The sequence below is a fragment of the Vanessa tameamea genome, chromosome 24, assembly GCF_037043105.1.
Source record: "Vanessa tameamea isolate UH-Manoa-2023 chromosome 24, ilVanTame1 primary haplotype, whole genome shotgun sequence".
NCBI lineage: Eukaryota > Metazoa > Arthropoda > Insecta > Lepidoptera > Nymphalidae > Vanessa > Vanessa tameamea.
Genome location: NC_087332.1, coordinates 1,435,177 through 1,461,658, shown reverse-complemented (window position 1 = coordinate 1,461,658; position 26,482 = coordinate 1,435,177). Strand labels below are relative to the sequence as shown.

General features: G+C 34.3%; 2 protein-coding genes across 2 annotated transcripts in view; both read right to left on the bottom strand.

Moving 5' to 3' along the window:
* LOC113404864 (uncharacterized) overlaps nt 1-14,138 on the bottom strand; it is a 295,398-nt gene extending 281,260 nt beyond the window's left edge. The window contains exon 1 of the mRNA XM_064218812.1: nt 14,126-14,138. The gene's annotated coding sequence lies outside the window, so the exon portion shown is untranslated. The remainder of the gene's footprint in view (nt 1-14,125) is intronic.
* LOC113402532 (uncharacterized) lies at nt 1,151-6,407 on the bottom strand. The gene is made up of 2 exons (XM_064218718.1): nt 4,361-6,407; nt 1,151-1,233 (listed from the first exon to the last, which is right to left on the bottom strand). Exons 1-2 carry the CDS (start codon nt 6,405-6,407, stop codon nt 1,151-1,153), a joined length of 2,130 nt encoding a protein of 709 aa, XP_064074788.1.
* Nucleotides 14,139-26,482: the final 12,344 nt, after the last annotated feature.

Below are 26,482 nucleotides of genomic sequence, written 5' to 3'. Positions count from 1 at the left end.
GCGATTATACAGTGTTTTAAGCGTTGTGCCATCTCGGAAATTTATATACACGCATAGATTTGAACATACTGTTTAATCGAGTTTTTTTTTGTGTTTAATGTTAAATCTTGTGTTAACTATATATGAAACAGCCAATTTAAAACGATATATATTACTCGCTTAGTTGGAACGGGATGGATACATTATCTCTTAATCTTTCTCTAAAACGAAGAAAAGTTTAGCGCCTTTATTAATGTTTGTCAATATTACAGATTAGCTTGAATGGAAATATCGTTGTAGGAAAATTGTTATTTTTCAATTGTAAAATTATACGTTGTACGTCTATCACTGGTCTAGCTTAATATAGTATGACTTCCTTGTCAACAATGTTAGCATTAAACCCACTTAGACTGCTGGGTTGTTTACAAGAAAGAACTACAAATCTTTTTTTTTTAATTCTATAAGTGGCAAACGGGCAGGAGGCTCACTTGATGGAAAGTGACTACTACCGCCCATGGACATCTGCAACACCAGGGGGCTTGCAGGTGCATTGCCGGCCTTTAAGAAATGTATACGCTCTTTTTCTGAAGGTTCCGAAGTCTACCAAGAAGTATCTACCATGTGAGAAGCATTTTGCATGAATGTATTTTTAGATGTTGAAAAAGAGTAACTACTGAGTTCCTTGCCGGTTTTTCTCGGTAGAATCTACATTCCGAACCGGTGGTAGCTTTACTTTAAATAGTTTGTTAAATGACGATTCAAAAGTGCTTGTAAGAGCCTACTTGAATAAAGTATATTTTGATTTTGATTTTAGCATAACAGAAGAAGGCATTTGTACATGTTTAAAACTGAACGGAAAATTATTTAGAATTTAATAAAATCGAATAATATTGGGATCGTCTGCTCCGTTACCAGTTAATATTTTAGCTTTTGTATGACATAAAGAAGTAGTTGTTAGAACTTCGGATGAAACAATAACTTAACTGAATCCATGGACCTAAGTATAACATTTCGTTTGAATAGGGCCAATTATATCCTGAAATCGTATTTTTCACGATTTTTATCTTTTATATATTAACTATACATATATATGTTATTTCTTGTATATATTTGTGGTTTAAACATTTTCAGTTTTATAAAATCCTCTAAAAAGTAAACTCTCCTCAATTCCTCAAACATTCGCGATGCGAATACCACAACCGCGGTTGCCATTTGCAGCATCAAAAGCTAAATTGCAAATGTCGCGTTTCACATCTAGACCAAGAGACGATATTGGTTATTAATGTTGTATTTCATATCTGACTATCCCGTTTGTCTAGTGGCTAGATATAAAGCCGCAAACACAGAGGTACTAAATTCAAAGCCCAAGTTGTCCCAATAATAAGTTATTATGTTTTCTATTGTACAACATTCTCAGTAATAGCCCGAAGTCTATAAGGTACCGGCACGTGATACCGTTTCTGTGCCTGAACTTTTACTGGTCGAGGGAATACAGAGTATACCTGTGTTTGCATACACTCTTGTGCATTTTTTCTAGGCTTGCCTTGGCTGGTCTCGCTTGACATTGGCCGCCGTGGATGTTATTGGTCATTACGTCATCACACGATCATTTCAATTTTTATTTTTACATTTTTTTTCTGAATTGTATAACTGCTTATAATTTACTTTACAGAGAGTTAAAAATGGTAGTAGATCTTTTGTCACGCTCGTAGTTACATTTGTGACAACACTTAGTGGATTCAGTTTTGCTTTATACTTGATCTATGGTATGACTACAGCTCTTTTATTGGTCTATTGGACCAATGAATTTATTTATAATGATGAAATATATATATTTCAAAATAAAAATTTGCACCGACTTTTTTAGCTCATTTACTTAAATTCTTAAGGCAAGGAATGTTTCTTAAATTACCATGATATTTAAAATTCATGTTATCAAAATAATTTATATTTCAACCAACCAGACCCCGGCTTACCATGACCTACGCAAGTCATAGTCCATACCGCTAAGCATTCAAAGGGAATTCTGTTATGTCGCTAATTCACAGTAAATGAAGTATCGAAATGGAATGCGGTTTTTCTAAATTAACATTTTATTTTAACGAATGTACTTGTATTTGTAACAGTGTACATTTAATTTTAAACTTTTAATGAAACTACTTATCAACTTGAAACCCTAGAGCTACTTCAGCCAACTTCTAAGTTCGTTCATGCAAAGTTAAGAAGGTAGGGATTTGAAGGGATGTACGCTTTGTGGGGCATCTGGCTACGTACTTCTAGTCTATTCTATATAGTCTAATAAATAATAAATATTGGACAACATCACATACATTACTCTGATCCCAATGTAAGTAGCTAAAGCACTTGTGTTATGGAAAGTCAGAAGTAACGACGGTACCACAAACACCCAGACCCGAGACAACATAGAAAACTAATGAACTTTTTCTACATCGACTCGGCCGGGAATCGAACCCGGGACCTCGGAGTGGCGTACCCATGAAAACCGGTATACACATCACTCGACCACGGAAGTCGTCAAGTATTCTATCTAGTCTATTATTACAATAGAAGAAGGTATAGAGATAAAAAAGGTTAGATTTATGTTTTCCACGCGATATTCTAATAACTCTCCTATTTTATGTACTACTAACAGTTCTTAATTAATATATTCTTATTTATAATACAAGACATTCCACTTGAGTACATACACTCTAATCTTACTTCCAAAGTTCCGATAACAGTTTCAATTCAAAATGTATTTTTTTCGCAAATCCATAATACATACATACATAAACATACATAATCAGCCTGTAAATTTCCCACTGCTGGGCTAAGGCCTCCTCTCCCGTTGAGGAGAAGGTATGGAGCATATTCCACCACGCTGCTCTAATGCGGGTTGGTGGAATACACATGTGGCAGAATTTCGTTGAAATTAGACACATGTAGGTTTCCTCACGATGTTTTCCTTCACCGCCGAGCACGAGATGAATTATAAACACAAATTAAGCACATGAAAACTCAGTGGTGCCTGCCTGGGTTTGAACCCGAAATCATCGGTTAAGATGCACGCGTTCTAACCACTGGGCCATCTCGGCTTCCATAATATAGATAGATTATTTAAGATAAGTCAATTCGATGTCAAATATTATTTTTTTGTGTTTCGTCCCTTTGTGGTTGAATAGATTATAATTTTGTTACGACCGTTTGAAGCAGAATGAGCTAGTTTAACTAAAGGCACAACTGATGTATCCTAGTTGCCAAAGCTGATAGGCGGTTGGCAGATTACATTCCTTATTTAAATAAGGTATTTTAGGTCTGCCTCGATGTAGTTGCCTCTGTTTTCATCTTGTGTTCAGTGGTGAAGGATATCAATGAAAAACACATGTCATCATCCTCCTGCCCTTATCCCAACTCTACTTGGGGTCGGCGCAGCATGTCTTCTTCTTCCATACTTCTCTGTCGGACGTCATCTCACTAGTAACATTCTTTCTAACCATATCGTCTTTCACACAATCCATCCATCGTTTCTTGGGTCTTCCCCTACCTCTATATCCATCCACATCCATTTTCAAAACCTTTCTCACAACATGGTCCTCATTCCTCCGCATAACATGCCCATACCAAGACAGCCGGTTTCCGGATAGCTTCTCGGTTACCGGTGCCACTTTCAAACTTCCTCTTATGTACTCATTCCTTACTCTATCCATTCGCGTAACACCACACATTCCTCTCAGCATTCTCATCTCCGCCACATGCAATTGTCTTTCAGTCATCCCTTTTATAGCCCAACACTCTGATCCATATAGAACAGCAGGTCTGACCATGGTCTTATAGATCTTCCCCTTAAGTTTAAGGGAAATACGGGGGTCACAAATTGTTCCCGTAACCTGCCGCCATTTCATCCACCCTGTGTTAATCCTATGCTTCACCGTTCGATCTATTTCGCCATCGCCTTGAATGAGTGAACCGAGATACCGGAAGTCGGAGCAGACTGGAAGGGCCACGCCATCAAGCGCTATGGCTTCAGGACCGGAGAGACCGCCGAAATCACAGAACATGTATTCAGTCTTCGTTCTACTGATTTTCAAGCCAACATTCTCCAGTTTCTGTTGCCAATCCTCCAATCTGCTCTGGATCTCAGGTCCATCTTCACTAACCAGTACAATGTCGTCGGCAAAAAGCATGCACCAGGGTGCCTCCTCCTGTATGTCCGCCGTTAGAGCGTCCATAATTAGCAGGAAGAGGTAAGGACTTAGAGCCGACCCTTGGTGCAACCCTACAGCCACACTGAACTGGTCGGTGTTGCCGGCAGACGATCGGACGTAGGTACAGGATCCCCTGTACATAGCACGGACTAACTCCACATACTTCCCAGGCAAACCTTTCTCTTTTAATGCCCACCATAACACTTCACGAGGCACCCTATCATAGGCTTTCTCAAGATCAATGAACACCATGTGCAGGTTCTTGTGAGCACGTCTGTACTTCTCGCACAATTGGCGGAGTGCAAAAATAGCGTCCATTGTCCCTCGACCTGACATAAACCCCAACTGATTTTGGGTAATTTCACTCTCTTCTCGCAATCTTCTCTCTATTACCTTCTCCCATACTTTCATAGTATGTGACATGAGCTTTATCCCTCTATAGTTGTTGCAATCCTGTACATCCCCTTTATTTTTGAAGATGGGCACTAGCGAACTATTGCACCATTCTTGAGGGATGGTTTCTTCATGCAACAACTTATTGAAGAATAAAGTCAACCACATACATCCGTCAGTCTTTAACACCTTCCATACTTCAACTGGTATGTCATCTGGACCCAAAGCCTTCCCATTTTTCATGCTTTTGACTGCTGTAATTATCTCTTCCATGCTTATTTCTCTTACTAATCCCTTATTTACTTGTGCCTCTTGGAGAATACCATTCCAGTCATTCTCTTTATTCATAAGCCTTTCAAAATAAATCTTCCATCGCTCTTTTATTTCCTCATCTCTACATAACACCTTACCCGCCTCATCTTTCATGCATTTGATATGTGTTATATCTCTCGATCGTCTTTCTCTCTCTTTCGTAATTCGGTAGAGTTCCTTCTGGCCTTTAGGGCTGTTCAGTGAGTTGTACAACTTCTCTTGTGCCTTGGCTCTGGCCACTGCTACCGCCTTCTTTGCTCTTCTCTTAAATTCCTTGTAAACTTCCTTTTTTTCATCTTTTAAACTTGTATTCACATTTTTTACAACCTGCCATTCTTTAAATGCCACTTTCTTCTCTCTCAGTACATTTTGCACTTCTTCATTCCACCACCATGTATCCCTATCTATCAGACCTTTTCCTTTCGACTCTCCAAAAACGTCTTTTGCGACCTTCCTTATGTGCCTGGCCATCTCATTCCAACATTCATCTACCGATTTCTCTTCCATATCATTCATTTCTATCATTTTCTGCGCTATATGGTTCCTAAATCTACTAGCACATTCATCATTCTCTAACATACGCCATCTTGTCTTTGGAGGGGGCCGTGTTTGGCTGTTTCTGGGGGAGACACTTAATTTAACCTCCATTACCACAAGCCTATGTTGGGCGACTAATGCTTCGCCTGGCAGCACTTTACAGTCTTTGACACAGCATAGACTCCTCCGCCTCACTAGGAAGTAGTCTATCTGTGTCGCGTGGTGGCCACTCTTGTAGGTTATTAGGTGTTCCTCTTTTTTCTTAAACCACGTGTTTGTTATAGCCAGGTCGAAGGCACAGGCAGCTTGTAAAAGTGCCTCGCCATCAGCGTTCCGATTTCCTAATCCCCACCCACCATGCACTCTCTCATATCCATCACTCTCTCTTCCTACATGGCCATTAAAATCACCACCCACGTAGACTTCCTCGCTATCCTGTAAATTCATCAACAGGCAATCAAAGTCTTCCCAAAACTTTTCTTTCACGCTCTCCTCACAGCCTGACTGTGGCGCATACACACTTACTAAATTCAGTGTCATGCCGTCCACAATCAGTTTAATCGCTATCAGTCTATCATTCACTCTTTTTACATCCACCACGCATTCTTTCAACCTACTATCTAAAACTATACCCACGCCATTTCTCTTGCCATCACTTCCACAATAGAATAATTTATATCCTTCTCCTATTTCCCTAGCCCTTGCACCCTTCCACTTTGTCTCTTGCAGGCACGCTGCATTTATCCGTCGCCTTTTTAAAACATCTGCTAACTCTCTTCCTCTTCCAGATATCGTTCCTACATTCCAACTTGCACACCTCAATCTTAACTCTCTCACACTTCGAGCTCGCTTCTTACGTCGCACCCGCCCGTTCCGGTGCGACAACCCTTGTCCATTTCCCACAGGAGCCGGGTGCTGCCCCTGCGCGTCGCCTGTGGGGTACGCCCTAGCCCTATCACTCGTATGGTTTTTACTGTCCATGCTGCTAAGAGTTTTGGCTTAAATATTACGGTCGGCCGCCTGCCTGACACCAACCCTCCTTGGGAATGCTGTCGTGGTGGTTTACCCGCCACCGTGCGGGCAGCCCAAAGTGCAGGTGATATGCAGTGGGCCTTAAATACCCTTAGTCGCCTCTTACGACACCCACGGGTAGAGTTGGGGAGGTCCTATTCTAATCCGGGACCAAAAACACATGTCAACGCAGTGTTATATTGATTTTGTATTTAAAATAGATTATGTTAGTTAAATATAATTATATATAAGTATAAGCCTGAAAATCAACAAGTATAAGCTTCACGCTTTTTTGACATCTTTATAATCTTGCGTTGAATAATATGCCTTTTTAACCAATGTATTTTTTAACAAAATATCATTCGAATTTATGATTCGGCAAAGCTATAATTATCTGAGGAATTTTACTATAAAATCGAATACTTTGGAAGGAACCCCACGAAGGATTTATTGACTTCGCGGAGTCGGATTCTTGGCGTTGAAAGCGTATCCTTACGTAATACCTTGCCCCAAGAAGGATTTATTGACTTCGCGGAGTCGGAAACTTAGCATTATAACATTATCCTTGCGTCTCCTACACATAATAAACATAAAACATAAACTCCTGCACATACAATGATTATTATCACTGATTATATAAAAGCGATCAATGTAACTGTGAATATACATAACTTGTTGTAAATATATTGCGACGCACCAGTAACTATCCCCACTTTGTTAAGAACATCACGAAGGCAATCTCTGGCTGATAAATGAACTGTATGTAATCAAATTACTAATAATTATTATTTTGTTTCGATTACGTAATTCGTCGAGAATGTTCGATATTTCGAATTGGTTACACATAAATGAGCGAAAAAAAAACGATACTTATTTTTATTTTCTAAGAGTTGAGATGTATTTTATAGTTATCATCTCCTTCTTCGTATCTCACCTATTTCCTTATTAAGCGTCTTCGTCCCAAGGTTGTCTGTGAGAGATCGCTACAATCGATAAAACCGTCTTCACGTACCATTTGTTAAATATTATTATTTTTGGTTTCTCTTATGTACCCATAAGTATTTAAATAAATAAATAAATGTTCGTATCCGATGATTCCGAGTAGTATTAAATTTTCAAGCGTTTTTAAATCATGTCGTGATTGGCGTTGAAAACATTTACAACAGAAAAAGTCGCTTGCTTATCCAAAAATCTGCATCGGAGCGCCGTGCATTAGGAAATTTACGAGTTTCTTGATTTGCTTTTATTTTAAGATTTACTATTAACAAAGTTACATACCCAATTAGATTATACAAATTCAATTTAAGTATTTCTATGAAAACCATTATATCCTCAGACATTTACAAAATAAATGAGCCGGTTAGGAATAAACGTACGAAATGGAATTAATTAAATAACATGTTTTAATTTACCGCGTTAAAACGGCTCTATAACGGTAAAGCGCCACCGCGATGCGGTTGGTAAAAATTTAAAATTAAATTTTATCCTTCTAAAACAATCACCGAATTTCACAGCCCGCAACTTTTTGAATTTCACACTTTTAATGCGTATAAAGACTATTAAAAATTCACAGATTTAAATGCTCTTACGTAATCGCTTTGTGAAATAGATTTTTTGGGTAACTCGATTTTTAAAGTGTGTATTATAAAAAGTGTGTTTTACTGGGTCAGTATCAAGATATTTTTTGTACTGATATAACATCTTAGTTCTTAAAGTTGGTGGCGCATTGGTGATGTAAGGAATGTGCATTTGAATTTGAAATATTAACATTTTTAAGTACTGTATCCACCAGACTATAAATTGACCAGCTGTGTATACTTAATTTAATTTATTTTCCTTACATTTAATTTTCCATTTATTTCTTGCGCAGGAATCAACGTAGACTTACAAGATTCCGTTTACTGTTTTTTTTTTTTTTTAATAATATTGTTAACGACAAACGCTTAGTTTAATAATCACAAAGTTTTAATACTTCTACAAATGATTAGTTAATTTTAAACGTTTTATGTAAAATTTAAAATTCGAACGTATTTTTTATAAATAAATGAATATCTCGTATATTCAAACAGTGGCGTGAATGAACACGCGTATTGTGTAAATAATAACCGCAATAAGATTAAATAGACCATTATCCATATTCTGCTCGTATGAATTCAGAAAGATGTAGTTTTTTATTGAAAGGTATGAAGCGTGTTACGAGAGAGGTCACTTGGCTTTACAATATTATTTTATTTTTAGAAGTATTTAAAAAGTGTCCGGAGAGATATTCCCAATTTTACAAGGTTCTATCGGGACGAGTAGCTAGAAATGTATCTTCTGATTTTGTATCATAAAGAGTCAAGAAGGCCGAGTGGTTAGAACCCGTGCATCTTAAAAATGATTTAAACCCAAGCACTACTGAATTTTCAGGTGCTTAATTTGTTTTTATAATTCACATCGTGCTCGTTCGTAAAATATAACATCGTAAGGAACTGCATGTGTCTAATTTCAATTAAATTCTACCAAGTGTGTTTTCATCAAACTGTATGCACGGAAAAGAGTGGAGGAACTGGATCCAAGCATTCACCTCAAAGTTTTACAGGCTGTTATATCAGTAGTACATATTATCATAGACATTTATTTAGTTAAGATATTTTGCTTATGACACATTTATAAATTCACACCTTTTTTATTGTACAGGTAGAAGGGCGGTCAAATGTGCCACCTAATGGTAAGTGGTCACCATTGCCTATAAACCGTACTAGTACCGTCAGAAACACCATTCCTTACATCGCCAATGCGCCACCAACCTTGGTAATTGAGATGCTTTGTCTCTTGCCTGTAGTTACACTAGCTCATACTTCAAATACAACACAACAATATAAAGTACTGCCGCGCGGCGGTAAATTTTATGACGAGAGGGTGGTACCTACTCAGACGTGCTTGCAAAAAGACCTACCACCGAGTATAACCTACTTAAAATTATCCAATTTTAAGAAAGTCTTTAGAAACGGTCTGAGCGCGACTTGGTCGGGCCTGACTTACTTATTTAGAAGTCAAAGATTTTTCCTACTTTTGTACGCTGTTCCCTATAATCATAAAAGATAATATGAATTAAAAATGTATGTAAATACGCACGTCAGATCGCATCGCGCGTCGAATGAAATCAGGTTAGAGGGGAATCTTTTGTTCTCACGCTAATTATATCCGACAAAGAAAGATTACGAACATACGTATATGATCTAATATATTATTCAAGTAATACAACTTCCAGCTTCCAGAGAGAAGAAACGGCAAGAATCTCGTGTAGAATAAGTCTTAGAAGCGTCAATAGCGCAATGGTGTAAGGGCCTACCGATATAAAAATTCGCAGGATCGATCCTGACCTAACTTAACACAAGCTGTAAGCTTGGAGGGGTAAATAAGTATATTAGAAATTACTTAATATGGAAAATTGCTAGTATTATTTAAATTAAGTTGCTGATTTGAAACAAACCAGATATGCACGTGGTAATCCACAATTACAGTTCTTCAATCCTTATATACCCATATAAACACACACAAACACACGAGGACATCTTCCAAAATTTCGTTTTATATTTATTTTTTGAATATTTCTCGAGTGATGGATATGACGTCAATAGTAAATATATTTTTCAAAATAAGCCTGTACAAGATTCTTTCATTTATAATAGAAATTAAATTTTAAAATATAATCTAGATATACATATATAAATAGATATTTATTTATTTATTTGACAACACCAACAAGTAGTACAACAAAAATACAATATATAGACCAAAAGTCATCATAAGTAATTGGTTAATTGCCTACTTTTTTACAGGTGTTCCAAAATTACTTGAAAATTGAAATATAAGTCAACATTTTAAAAAATATAAAAAGTTAATTGATTAAATAAAAAATTATAAAATTAAAAAAATACTAAATTAAAATTAAATCTAAATACAGTTTTTTTTTAGTCAAAATATTAAAAATAAGTTAAACTAAATAAAGGATTGTGAATTTAAATACATTGTTATAAGTTGTAAAATGTCATAATATATAATAATTATACATAATTAAGTCCAGTAGAAATAGTGTATCAGCTTTTGATATAAGCTATTTATTTGTAAACATTTTCTGTAATGTTTCCATATGATATCGAACAGAATATTCTAATCTCGTCTCCATAGATATTGTATGAAATTATTCAATTTGACCAGCACATTATAATTCATGTTCGACGCTTCCGAAAAAAACATTTATCGCTTGAGTGAAAATAAAAAAATATCTCAAACAAATTTCGAAACCATGTAACGTAAATTGAACCTTATAATACAAAATTTAAGACCGAAAATAGAAGGTTGTTTAGAACCTTTAATAATAAATAGCTTGGCGAATGAACATCGGAATCGATAAACCTCTCGCTGTTAAAAATGGCAGTGAAGTGAGAATTGACTTTTTAAAACCAGTGTTGTCACAAAGAGCCTTTTAAAGTATTTCTTATTAATTTGTTCTGATATATTAAAATTTAGTTTTTTTTTTTTTAAGTAATTCTTGCAAAGCCCCAAATTAATTGAGGAATTACTAATATTCTCATTTACCCCTCAATTTAAGCTTATCACTTGTTTTAGGAGTGGGGACGACAACGCGACTTTTTACATCGCTAGGCGGCCCGTAAACCATTGCGCTATTGATGCTTAAACGACGCGTTCAGGAAGACATCATCCTCATCATGACGGCTGTACGGCTGGCGCCAAAATGGTCACCGTCGCGTGGTACCAACTATCATCAACTGGCATATTCGCCCGTCAACATATATTGTAAAAAAAGTGATGACAAGGAATTGCTCTACACTTTTAACGTTTACGGAACCCACTGGTAGTTCTCTCAGGTCTGAGATGTTTATTTCGGAACCGGTGGTAGATTTTTTTTCTTACCAATCAATAAATAAGTGTAGTGCTTCTATATTTAAAAAAGATTTTTACTTTGAATTTTGTCAAGTCATCATTGTAGAGAGAATCTCATTCCGAGTTTAGTATAAACAGTTTTAATTAACTTATATCTCAGTTAGAAATTCAAACTAGAATGCGGTAATAATTATCCATTAAGTATCTGTAATATCCAAATACTTAACATATAACATTACCGAGAATAACATGTTCAAAATTAAACCTTAATTAGAAATAGTGACCATACTTCATTAATAGGTATTCATTTCACTGACTAAACAGCGTTATGTATTTACTGAACGCTAAATAACACATAAATATATGACATCCAAATATTATTATAAAACTCAATACTAATGTTTCCTAACTAATATTGTAAATGGGAAAGTATGTTTCTTTGTTACGTTTTAAAGCTTTCACTGTTCAATTTTGGATATACTTACTGAGGTATACAAAAATTGTATATGTAGGTATAATCTCCTAACTCCCCCCACGGATGAAGCTTTGGAAGTGAACTAGTAAGTAATAAATTACATCTAAAAGTATCAGGTTTATTTCGCTTTCAAAGAATGGACTGTAACAGAAATAATTCACATTTACCATTTAGAAGTTGAATGGGAATTCTTAACGCGGGACTTTTAAAGCCGTTTCTAGACTTTTTCATTTAAAGTGATGTCTTACAAAGAATTTTTTATTACTTACATTCTAACCTTATTTTGTGTTAAAAATTAAATAAATTTGTTAAAACAATGAAAAATTATATAAAGGTTTTAATATCAAAAACTATATTAAATATATATTTTAATATATTTATGGTTTTAATATAATAAAATAGTTTATATTATAAAATTTCAATAGGGATCATTTAAAAAAAATAATTATATACAAATTATGTATAAGACCCCTGGACTAGCTAATCGAATTATTTATAAAATACTGTGTGTATTGTATAAAAATTTGATCGATTTATTAAAGTCGAGCGTGATGACAGCTGATCTCCAGGGTCATAAGGGACACTCCTCCTAACAAATCTGGACGAAGAGAACAAAGCCGTCTAACTTGAATCAGCTAAAGTAAAATTTTCATTATTATTAACTGCCAGTAAATATCCCACGGTTAAAAGAAAGTCTGAGCCATTCAGATCCGTACATATCTCTCCAACACAAAGTTGAGGGTGCACCTTTACCCAGCAGTATGCTTAATATATACTCCAAAGAAATAGAAATATTTTTCAGCGTGTGGTTCTATTTAGTTTATCAATATAATCTTTATATATATACAACATGGGGCCATCGAAATTGAAGTGCCTATTCAATCTCATCGCATTTATTTTCAAGGGTTGGAATCAGTTAAATGATGTCGGAGTGAACCTTTTTCAAATATAAATTAATTTTCTCTTAACCATAACGCTTTTGGAGAGAATCCCTTTGAAGGGAATAAAGTTAAATAATACAAAATGGATGATGGAAGAAAAATAAATTGAGCTTTGGATGTATTTGGTCAAATTTGCTTTCATACATAATCAGCCTGTAAATTTCCCACTGCTGGGCTAAGGCCTCTTCTCCCGTTGAGGAGAAGGTATGGAGCATATTCCACCACGCTGCTCCAATGCGGGTTGGTAGAATACACATGTGGCAGAATTTCGTTGAAATTAGACACATGCAGGTTTCCTCACGATGTTTTCCTTCACCGCCGAGCACGAGATGAATTATAAACAAATTAAGCACATGTAAATTCAGTGGTGCCTGCCTGGGTTTGAACCCGAAATCATCGGTTAAGATGCACGCGTTCTAACCACTGGGCCATCTCGGCAAATTTGCTTTCATGTTTAAATAATTATCATTATGATAAATGTAAATTGATTCTCGTCATTAAGAATCAATCGTATTTAAATCTTATCATTGATTAGGTTGTATAGATGTTGATATTCAGAAGTGAAAGTATGATGATGTTGTCTTGATCGATTTCGGTCAAGGCGTTCAATGACGAGAGCGACTTGCCAAAAACGCAGGACGTGTGCGCAAACATATGACGCGTATATATTACCTTTTATAATCCGATAGGATGGCAAATCCGACACGACCGAAAAAAGTTTAGGAGCAAGTCCAACGAATTTACATGCTAACTTTTACATTCTAAGATTAATAACATGATCATTCAGTGGGTGGAGTGTCCTTTAAGGTTAGGTTTCACGTGTTTTTGCCACTAAACCATTCAGGTCTTAAGTGTTTAGTATACCATAGCGATTAGTTGAACAACATAAACCCTTTATAAATCGAATTGCCAAATATGCACCTCAAAAGGGAGAAGCCTTTGCCCAGCATTGGGTCATTAACAATTACTTTCCTTTTTACTTTATCAATTGAATTTATTAATCTCAAAAAGATATTGCAACATCCATATTTTAAATATGTATGTATATACAGCTTTTCGCTTAACTTTTCATTTTTAATATTGAAGTTATCCTTACCCTGTAATATCTCTCTGAACCGAATTTGATCACAAGCCTTGTCGCTTACGGCATTGTTATTAATATGTCCAGATAATATTGGAATGGCATTTTTACCTGAACATTCGAAATTTGAATCTGTCATTTATTTGAATAAGAATGTATTTTGTAGCAAATTGATCTTATATCGTTCTTTAAGTCCTGTTTACCGGGACTTGTTAATCTTATATTTATAATCCAGAAAGTCAATGATTGAACGACTCAATGTTTTGTGGGTTTGATATGGAACGTTTTAGTCTTACACGACCCTTTAGTGTCAGGAATAATGTACCTTTCTACCAGTAAAATTTATTATCAGAGCTCGATCGTTAGAACAGGAAATAAATCATCATCCTCCTGCCCTTATCCCAATTTTATTTGGGGTCGTCGTCATGTCTTAGTTAGTTCGGCTGAGGAACAAATGCCAACGTAAAAAGAAACAAATTTTACACCTTGACAATATTAGCATTGGCTTCGAAAAATTAAACATTGATATATGTATGTATATTTGTGGAGCTCGAGACTCCAATTATGTTTTAATAAATTGAGTTCACTTACAGTTGCTCCACAATGTTCACAACAATATTATATATTCTCACAGTAATATAAATCTTTTTGAAAGAAACGGTGCCAATCATTACATAGATACGCGGAGGAAAGATAAACTAATCACACCTAGTTTCCGACTTCGCAAAGTTAATTTCTTCTTGGGGTACGGTGTTTGTTTATACAATAAGATTACACAGCTATCAAAAAAAAACATTGATAATTAAGGCATATTACCCAATTCATTACCCAAGATTATTTTAACGATAAAAAACTTAGTAACTTAGTGTTTGTTGATTTCGAAGCAGGATATATATATATATATATATTTAAATCTAATTGTACTTTATTAACATACTCTGTAATTAAAAGGTTTCCACCTTTTTCTGCGGTTTCCGTTTTTATTGAGAGTAACTACTCTTGCCAGTTCTTCGGTGGTAGCTTTACTTAATATAGTTAAACCTACTAGAAAAGAGTATATTTTGGAATAATATTAAATTTTTCTGACAATTAAATTTTTATAATAATAGTTCTGCTTAGCAATACTAAAAAAAAAAAAATTCACCTTCAGTTCAATAAATAATATTATTTCAATTTGTGAATATTTTGATAGCCTCTATTTTAAGATGAAACAACCAACTGAAAACTTAGAAAATACTTAGCAAATAAATCTACCAATATTATCAAAAGTAAAATTTGTTTTTTTTTTGTGTAGGGGGTAATCACTGGATCTAGTCATACAATTCTAGAATATTTTTCACAGATAGAAAGCTACATTCCTCCTGGATGATATTGAGTATAAATAATATTTTTATTTCAAATAAATCTCTTTATTAAATAAATTGCCGTACGAAGTCAGGTCGGGTCGCTAGCAGTTTATTCAATTGAGTAACCAATATAACAACATATTGCCATTATCATTATTTTCTGTATCCATCTGTGGCTGCCGAGCGATCGTGGGGAGGCGGGCGAGGAGAATTAAAACCACGTGTTTGAAGGTTTTACAGTATAAAAGTAATACAATCAGCACTTTTGATATTATAATAAAATAACGACGCTCCATCAGGCACGTCTTGCTTACGACAAATGCAAACGCATTACACAAAAGAGCCTGAAGTTGCGTCAGAGTGAAGAAACGTCAAACCGCACTATATCCAATTTTACTGTCAAAAATGTCATTATTACTTTTTTTCGTTTCTTGACACTCTCAAAACACAGTGGCCCGTCATATACATTGTTATTTAGTTGATTCATTCATACATTGTATGGTGATAAAATAATATCACTGTTACAGTAAATTTTATGATAAAGTCGATTATGAACATACTTTTATAAGCAGTGTGTATGAAATGATCTATCAAGTAGGTGAAGTTTTCCAATTACATTTGGCAACGTTCGGTTCACCTTGAGCTTTGGCCTTGAGCTTTTCGATTTGGCAGACAAAATGAAGTAGCCGGAAACTAATAAATTATGCCACTCATAACACTTTTATTTCAATGGTAATTGTACATACAGACTTTGCCAGAGATAAATACATTTGGTGATTTATTTTTCATGGAAGAATATTTGTTGTTATATATTTTAATATAAATATATATATCGGTCTATTTGTGCGTCTAAGATTATAATATTATGACGGGTAAAATATAATTTTCAACGATATGTTTTACTTGGTTAGGTTTTCTGAAAACTCGTCTGGGCAGCTACCACTTATCAGATATTCTACCGCCAAGCAGCGATACTTCGTATTGGTGTGTTTCAGTTTTAAGGGTGAGTGAGTTAGAGTGACTACAGACACGAGAGACATAGAATCAAAATCAAAATATACTTTATTCAAGTAGGCTTTTACAAGCACTTTTGAATCGTCATTTAAAAAACTATATTTAGTAAAGCTACCACCGGTTTGGAATGTAGATTCTACCGAGAAGAACCGGCAAGAAACTCAGTAGTTACTCTTTTTCAACATCTAAAAATACAGTCATGTTAGTTAAATACAATCAAATAAATTTAAATTTAATGTAGACTACATTTATAATAATGTACAATTTTCTTTTACATAAAACTTTAATGCAAGCCAAGTTTCAGTTTCGGATATAGATTTGCGTCGATTAACCTTGACTCTTGACCTCGTTCGCGGTGTAGCAGACAGAAAGACGCCGAACTGTTCTATTATTGCACACACATATATATTTGATAATGCAACTTTCATTATATTAAGACAAAAATAAATGTAATACAAATATTCCAGACTTAATTTATTATTAGTAGGTTATCGATGTACAAATGTAAGGTAATCTAAAGTTCTTTTCGTTTTTTATTGAGTTTATAATTGAAGATATGAGTCTGATTTTATGATTTGTGTGTGTGTGTGTATGTGTGTGTGGGGGGGGGGGTGAAAAGTTCTTGATTTTTTTTTTAAATGTTTCCTTAAATGGAACAATATTACAACCAGTATCATTGATAGTTAGGTATACTATAGTAATGCTTGAAGCGTTATACTTGTCTACGAACAGTTTATCCAAATTATCAGGTTGTTTCTGGGAAATATGACTAAAATAACTTAGGACTCGTTGATGGCACTAACCGGATAGTCTGGTAGTAATCTTCAGTTGGATCTGTCCACTGTATACGCACAATTCTTCTATGACCTCGAACTTCCAGATCTTGATCTTTCGGTCAGCTGCGCGGATTGACCGTGATTCGTAACCGTCCAGAAATATTGAAAATACCAAAGCTCGCAACAGTCTGGTCTTATTAAAGTGATTACCAAAATATATATACTTATATAAACAGAAAATAGATCAACGTTCTTTACAAAACAAATGACACACGCAATAATGACATAAATATTATTAATACACGTACAATTAGCATGCTTTTGAATGCAGATTTAAGTGCTTCAAAAGTTATAAGCGTGTTTTAAAATCGATATCAAGTACATAAGTGTTCAGTAGCGTTCGATGCTCTTGACCTAAATGAAAGCAGCCGGCGTCGGTTCGTCTGCAAACCTCACTTCCACGATAGTTTGGCAAATGTCGACTTCATTACAAAAAGTATGACGCTTAAAGAACGTTTCATATTTTTCATACTTATTTTTTATACAAGATAAATATTTTTAAGGTAACATTTTGAAGTAACTTTGTATTCGACGAAGATATTTAATGTATCATTTAACTTTCTACGAAGTGAATGATGAAATATTTGTACCGAACATAAAAAATATTCCATACATCACCGAATCGTGGTACGATTTTCATTTTCCCCGGCCAATTTGAATCCACTGCTAAAAACAGGCTTCCTAAGGTGCGCCAATTACCTAAAGACGGTAACTATATCACACATTTTTATTTCAGAACTCGTGAACACTATTATTACAGCATCGGTTGGGCTTTGTACAAGCCCGTTTGATTAGGCACTTCACACTCATCAGATATTCTATCGCCATACGGCAATACTCAGTTTTGTTCTATTTGTTTGAAGGGTGAGTGAGTCAGTTTAACTAGAGGTACAAGGAACATATCATTAGTTAGTACTTAGTTCCCAAGTTTGGTGACACATTGGCGATGTAAGTACTCTATGGTGACGACCATTGATATCAGGTAGCCGACTTGTTCGTCCGCCTACCTATAAAAAACAGCTCTGTTCACTCTCTTAATAAGTTAAATGAAGAACTCATAGAGAAGGATAGAACACCTATCATAAGGGCTTGTTCATAGAATGTTATTCCCTTACTAAATGGATACTCCTGAATGTTACGTATTTACTCTACGAAATATGCCAAATGTTTTTCGGAACATACTGTTGCTTTGAAATATAAGTTTTACAAGCTCAGGCACTATAGATTTAGTGATTTCACTTTTTTTTTTGATCTATTGACAAAGACGCCCCTTCATAATAATTAATATAGTCGAGGGTATGAGTTAGTGACGCTCCTAGTGTGCGTGAGATTATTATATGTATATTACTTTTAAATTTAGTTTCAAAGAAATATTTACTATTATAAATATGAAACTTCGCAACGATTGTAGTCGTCATCTTAAACGTCTACGTCTTGTGAATAATACACAGCATGTAAGTGGTTGTAAGACAATTGTAACAGAAAGATCTCTTACAAAAGACAAGAATACGACCGAAGTATGCAACGTCATTTATTATTTTTAGGAGCGTCGCCTTCAACCAAGGCTATCCTTGAATGAATGTCAGCTTCGCCCTTCGAGGCCATTCGCCTTGTTTATTGTCTACATTTTTCCGTATTTTTTTTGGGTCAACTTATGTCTCCTGAAGCAACGCTCTAATGACTATCGTATTCGAACGTAATAAAATAACGACTTTTGTCTCGTATACGCTTTTGAATTTGGAATAAAATGTCAAGGTGTGTTTTGATTGGTCTATTTTCAGTCGAGCAGCGTTTTTATGTATTAGAAAAATATGTTCTTATTATAATTGGTGACAGGTACACCTTCAGGTTCTCTTTGATCGGTACTACTCATTCATTAATAAGCCTATATAATATCTTCGTATTATGATGGCATATTTATGTTGTACGGATTCGTTTATACTTCTTGAAAAAATAAGTAAAGTAATATGTGTTATAAATGTACTGTTCGTTTAAGGCCTTTTAATTCTAGGAGCTAATATCATTCATTGCAGGGTGGTAGATAGATATCCATTGGACCATTTCGGCACTGCTTGCAGTACCAGTAGGTACTGGAACGTATTACTGCTACGTATTTAGTTCGTTATTTATACTTATGGGTAACAAACTGACTCAAGTGTTCATAACGCAATTACGCGGTTCGTAAATTTGTATAAATCGATAATAATATACATTATATGAGTATACAAGATTGTAAGTATCAAGATTTATAGTCACGATTCAAACTCTATAAGAAACGTAAACGTTAACCGCTTGATTTAAAATACAAGACTCTTGATAAGTACAAGGTAAGGAAAACTAAATTAAAATATAAATTATATTTAATACATTATTATAATATGAACATTAATATCAAAGCAATATATTATATATACAGCCGTATACATTATATTTATGCCAGATTAACGTAGAGTAGCAATTGCTATGGCCCCGCGCGAAAGGGGAGGGTGGTCATATTTAAATCCACTCATCTGTAGTATCATTAGTTTTCAATTATTAGCTTATTATCAGTTATTCTAAATTGCCAAGCAGTCTCATTCCTGACTCTCGAATTGTCAGAGCCTAGCAGGGCCTAGTATTCTACAAGCACATTACTTACCCACTAAAAGGTAACTTGTATAGAGAATAAAGGCATTCAATATATATTTAATTTTAGTGTATCATATTTTTGTATAAGGCACAACAAATTTACTTTGATTTGATTAAACAATATATATTTATAAATATTATAAAATAACATTATTAACTTGAAACGTCGTTTCAAGTACGATTGTGTTATCAAAATGGTTCATAATTAATTCATTGTTATCGGTTGACCGTCACTATTCCGACGTACAATTTAATTCAGTTAAGCCTTTTAAATGTTCAATCCAATCAAACTTATTAAGTTCCAATAAGTTTCGTAGAAGACCTGTTACTTCCTTCGTACCATTGATTGAACTATCTTATTTATCACTAGGGTAAATCTTTTGTTAATATTAATCAATATAATATATGCTTCTAAGCCCTCTCATCTTGACTGGTTGATAATGTTTTCAATTGCTGAATAGCTCAGTGTATTGGTTAGAATCATAACCGGAGATGGGAATTCATACCCGTTCAACTAATTTTCCATGTCTTTAACTTGTGTTTAATCTCTTGTGCTCGTAAGGTTAATATCGCGAGGTAACTTGAATTTGTAACCACCTACATACATAGGAACAGCGTGGTGTGTGTTTATGTATTATGTGTGTGTATGTATGTGTGTTACAAGGGGATCAAATGGTGACTAGAGAGTGATTTCCACTGTTCACATTTATAATTAGATTTCGTCGCTTTTTTTCGGACTTTGTTTTGCTATTGGCCCTAATGACCTCTACAGGGTCATGGGGATGCGACTTAAAATACTCAAGCCGGGTCACCGGGTGATGAGACCCTCTTAGAGGGCAAAGTACGTATTGGGAGCCCACTTAAGGGCTCAGCGTTAGTTATTCTACTCTATGTATACCCAGTTGAATATATCTGGACACGTGATTCAGGAAAGGGATTTGGACCAGCTGTAACGACGAATATCAAGGTCATTTTTATTCCTAGAAAGTGTCTTATGTTGTCTTCGGAGCCTTACAACAGCAGCGCTATGTCCTAAGTTTACGAAAGATTGAAAATTAAATTAAATGTGGTAATTATAAAAGGTATGGCTAACGCTTTAGCACATCTTTTTACGAAGACCAGTAATAAATTCTCATTAACTAACCCCTTAGTTTGTTCGAGTATTTTAATTAAAATGTACTAATAAAAAAAAAAAAGATAACGTATATGTCGCAAACAACGAGTTTAATTAGCCATTCAATTAAAAGCTTAGCCACTTTACTAAACGACGTTGACCAATCAACGGTCTGAATGATACTCAGCCAATTCATCTTCCGTTCATAGAATATGGACTCTCATGGATACAAACACATTTATATCTATGTAGGCTGTTAATAAAATGACTAATTTAACCAGTTGGCTGCGATATATGTATTATAATATATTAGATGTATTTATGTTTATGTAGGACTTGACAAAATACTTGTACAAAATTTTGAGCAAACAGATTACATACTCTTTACCATTAGGAGCGACTTTGTTGTCGAGTTTCATTTGGCTGGATAGGAACTACGGCCTTTTCTTTTACTCTGATAAATGACCAAAAAATTCTGGGACTAGATAGAATACATCTTTTAACATTTGCTTTATATTTATAATAGCACTTAACAGATAATTTATTTAACAGCTGTCGCGTAGTCTATCAAAGTATAAGCTTGAGTTGAGTGGAGTTTATATTTTTCTTTAATAAGACGAATCAGATGTTGAGTTTTGTGGTCTTTTATATAGGTATGCAGTTTTTTATTGTTTCTCTTAGTCTTGTAAAAATAGTATAACAATTTATTGAAAGGATTCAATACCATGTCGTAATCTGCTTCAAATAAATCTGGTCTGACAGTAGACTTAACTTGTACTGAGGGAACACTAAATTCCAAAGCCGGATGTAATAGACCTTCTTTTATTGATGGATCAACGAATTGTTTTGCCAAAATGAGTATAGCTGAGTAACAAAATTTTATCTTTGCTATTGAAAATATTATCATACTAAGTAAAATCATTATCACTAGATTTATTGTTGAATACTGTTAACCCATTATTAAATTGATGATATTGTAATCAAAATAACCAATTTATTTTAAATTTTAAGTTGTAAGAAATCGTTTTAACTTATTCTAATTGTTATAATTGTAATATTATTAATTTTTCCTACCATGTGATAATTTTTTACATTTTTGTCAAATTAGAACCACTTAAACAGGATGTATATATTAATCGTACATGTCGTGTTTGCTTTAATATAGTTGTACATTTAGAAAGTAATTAGTATGTAAATTAATAATTTGTATCATCAAAATGTAACAACTGCTTGCAAACCTAATAATTAAATTAAATTAAATTTAAAGAAAATAATTTCAGTAAAATTGCACAAACGTCGGATTTTAGTGATTTTATTGGCTAGCACGAGATGAATTATAAACACAAATTAAGCACATGAAAATTGAGGTTTGAACCACAGGGTCATCTCGGCTCTTTAAATTATATAGATAAATTAAATACCAAATAATAATTATTAATAAATAATCTATTATGGTTAGATTTACAGATTGGTATACCTATATAAGGATAACGGTATGTTGCTTTTCGTTTAAGTGCCAAGTATTCTGCTTGAAAGCTGAGCTCAAGTATTTAAACTGTTTAAACCATGCACTTAGTGCTCTAGGCTAGACTTTTAGCTTTTTGAAGCGTTAAGTAAATTTTATTTTTAATCTTCTTCTAAGTTTTTCTTGATCAACTTAAAGGATGTTAAGTTTGCAATGTTTTTAACTGAGGAGCAAATGGGCTACCTGATGTTAAGTGGTCATACATATACATTTGCGTTGTCAGAAATAAATAAACATTATATACAAATCGAGGAATTTATAGAATAAATAATATTAAAATTTTATGTAGTATTGAGAACAGTAGCAAAATCATTACTCGCCCGAGCTTAGTGAACTGTATTAAGATGAATAGAAAGGGGGTTGTTACCTCAAACTTATACACACACTATATATACAATAACTAGAGATTGCTCGCGGCTTCAATTGGGTTTTATGGTTTTTTCCTCAGGTGTTATAAAAAGAAGAGCATGTCCTTACTTGGGGTTCATGCTTGTTTAAATTTGCATCAAACACTGTTGAGTGATTCAGACAGACAGATAGACACAGTTACTTTCGTATTTATAATATATATATATTTATAAAAGCGAAATATCAATAATTGATTAATTTCGAAATCTCAGAAACACGGTGTAGACTACAGTTATGAATAGTTTTTACGAAACTCCACCACTAGGGGGTAAAACGGGGGTTGGATATTTGTATAAATTTCGCGCGGGTAAAGACGCAGGTTTCCCTAGTATTAGTATATATGTTAAAAACTGAGCTGGCTTGGAAGCTACATACATAGATCAATTTTAACCAAAGTCTACGAGACCAAATAGGCCAGGCATGTACCATTTTTTTATAATTGTAATATACTTAATTTTTGTTTATTATCCATCCCGTATTTGCCGGTGAAGGAAAACATCGTAAATAAATCTACATAATTATGCCGGATGATAATTTTGTTAGTCATGTATCTATCCAGCCGCATTGGAGCAGCGTGGTGGAATATTCCAGCGTTCTCTACATAAGGAGAGTAGCTTCAGCTATGAGACCTGTACAGATGTATTTAAAATAAACTAGTGTTCGCCCAGTGGTTGAAATCTGAAAAGAAAAATTACTTAAATTTGAGAGAAGCATTTTTTTCTATTATTTTCAATGTTGTTTATTGATAATTCTAAAGGTCATACAAATAAATAAAACAATTAAAATCACTTAAAGAACGGATCAGACAATGGTACTAAACCATTTCGTCTTAGCCTTATATTATGTAGAATTAATAAATACTTTTCACGTGCTTAACGTACAATCTTTCAAAACTTCATTGTTTAAAGTATTATTGAAACAATTTCCAAAATATGTTTTTTATTTTTATTTTTTTAACTATAAATATCATAAACGAATAAGACTTTAGTCCACATTAGTTAGTATTTTGCCTATATTTGTTTTTTCTTAAATTGTATGAAAATATTGCACAATTATTGGTTTAAAAATATTGACTTGCAGTTTCAGAGACTGTCGCCCTCTCATCCTAGTTTATCCCGGTCCCACTTGGGAGTTGAGATCCGTAAAATCCGTTCTTAATGGATGCTTTTGTAGCGTATCTGAACTTTAAGAAGTATTTTCGTCCCAGAAAAATGATCTATAACTAATATTTCATCTAGTGAATTAACTAGTTTTTTGTGGTATCGTTAGGCGGAAAAGCAAATGAGCCACCTGATGGTAAGTGGCCACCACCGCCCATAGACAATGGCGCTGTAAGAATTATTAACCATTCCTTACATCACCAATGTTATCGTGGTTTATGTTATTCCTGTTTTATTCAAAAACTATGTAATAAATGGTGGTTTTTTTAACGGCATCAATGTATAAGGGCGGTACCACTGACCATCAGGTGGTTCATTGGTCCGTCTGCTTACCTATTTCATAAAAAAAAGATGTTTATTTCTATAAAATTTATAATTCTATAAATTTTTATAGTATCAATTAAATACTTCAATTGTTTTTCTATAAATAGCATACCGGTTAAAAAACTTATCTATATCTAGATTAAGAAGAAAGATAGAATACGATATATGCTACCGCGAACTTTTTTTAGAACCTTTCATGATGAACAATTTGGCTATAAGTACATTAATTTGGTGCAACTGTAACGATTTCTTTTAATATCGATTGTAAACTATATTGATCCAGTAAGACAAACCAATACTAAAAAATGTATAGAGAAATATTCAAAAAACTCTTCTCAATAATCACGCCAATAAAGTTTCGTATTCACCGACTCATTTTATTGCTATAAAATGTTGAGCCAAAAATTACATCTCTTCTGATCGTAATATGTTTCAGGAACGTGCGTTCCACTGACCCTGTTGTAACATTGAGTTATAGGAAAATTGAGGCCAATACGATGCAAGCATCGGTTCCAGCTACATTTAATTTAAGTATTATTAAATCTTGGATAGAAAGACCATATTTGAATGGGGGTTTTTGTTTAGGTAGTCAGATTGCTAAATATTTGATATTGGTAAGTGGTCACAAATGCCAAGATACATTGGCACTGAAAGAAATATTAAGCATCCCTTTCATCGCCAATACGGCACCAACCTTGGAAATAACATGTTATGTCCCTTTAGTTCCTTTGGCTCAGTCAACCTTTATACCGCAACTACTATACTAAGAATGGGTAGAATATGTCGGTGTGATGAATTGGCGGTAGCTACTCAGGTGGCCTTGTATAAAGCCTAACCACCGTATGGCTATAATGACCAAAAAGTGTCTCCAATCACCAATGAATGAGTTTGAATACAAGACTTAAGTGAATTGTGATCATTACTAAATATTCTTAACCTTTAATTGGTTTAGTTGCTAATTATAAGTTTACCCTTTTCAATCCCAGTTTTACCAATTAAAAATTGAAAGGGTTTTTATTCAGAGGGTTTCAAGACGAATATTTGGTTAGTTTTTCTGAATTTCTTGCTCGATAACATAAACTATTTGCGGAAAGAAGGATTCCGTTCAACTAACCTAACACCTAAAAGCTCATGCAACCAAATATATTGAATATTATTTGTCGATGGCGGAGACATCGACCGTCGTTGCTAGCGGTGTCCAACGGACGAACAAGTTGCCCAAGGAGGCGCCACTGACGCGCACGTTACGTACACTCATAGTCATAGCTGACAAAACAAATCCACCCTGATTAGTTTTGTTGCAAACTGAGTGAACTCAAAACTATAGCCACTTGGACTATGTCATATATGACGTACATAATTATTTTAAATATTGTTAATAAACGTGCTGTAATATCGAATTAGGACAAACATGTCCTGTAATGATATGTATACAGTTTTGTATTATATATAAATAAATATTTAAAAATAATAATTCATCTACAAAGCATTAATTAAATATAACGATATATTTTATAACTAACGGCTAACAGAAGCAAATATATTTTTCAGTCAGATATTTTTAATTTTGTAGCATTAGCAGCCTGTAAATTTCCCACTGCTGGGCTAAAGGCCTCCTCTCCCTTTGAGGAGAAGGTTTGGAGCATATTCCACCACGCTGCTCCAATGCGGGTTGGCGGAATACACATGTGGCTGAATTTCGTTGAAATTAGACACATGCAGGTTTCCTCACGATGTTTTCCTTCACCGCCGAGCACGAGATGAATTATAAACACAAATTAAGCACATGAAAATTCAGTAATGCCTGCCTGGGTTTGAACCCGAAATCATCGGTTAAGATGCACGCGTTCTAACCACTGGGCCATCTCGGCTGAATTTAATTTTGTAGTTAAACAAAAAAAATTGTTATTCTAATTTAAATCAGTAGTCAACGTCATATTATTTGTCGAAAATTATTCGTAAGACATATCAGACGCAACATAATAAATTTACAACCCTAATAGAAAAGGTTTTAATTAAGTTTCGTACAGTATTAACAGTCCAATTAACCTCCTCGGTGCAATGGAAAAAGGCTGTCTTAGTTGCCTTGAATTAGCAATATAAATTCCTATATCCCGTTAAGCCTCGCCTAAGGCATATTATTTTAAGGTCAGGAGACAATACGACGCCATAATATCCTTGAAAGTTGCCCTTGGTGGCCTATGTAACGATTTCCTTATCGTGACAGAGAAAACTGTTTACATGAAATATTCTTTGACGGTCATTTGTAGGGGCGTGTTGTTGGTTGGTCTTATATTTTTAAT

Excerpts from the sequence above, each read along its gene's own strand:
- LOC113402532 (XM_064218718.1), bottom strand. The coding sequence starts at position 6,407 with ATGGACAGTAAAAACCATACGAGTGATAGGGCTAGGGCGTACCCCACA. Across the intron at positions 1,234-4,360 it reads GTGGGCATTAAAAGAGAAAG|ATGTGAAACGCGACATTTGC; the intron begins GTTTGCCTGGGA and ends CTCTTGGTCTAG.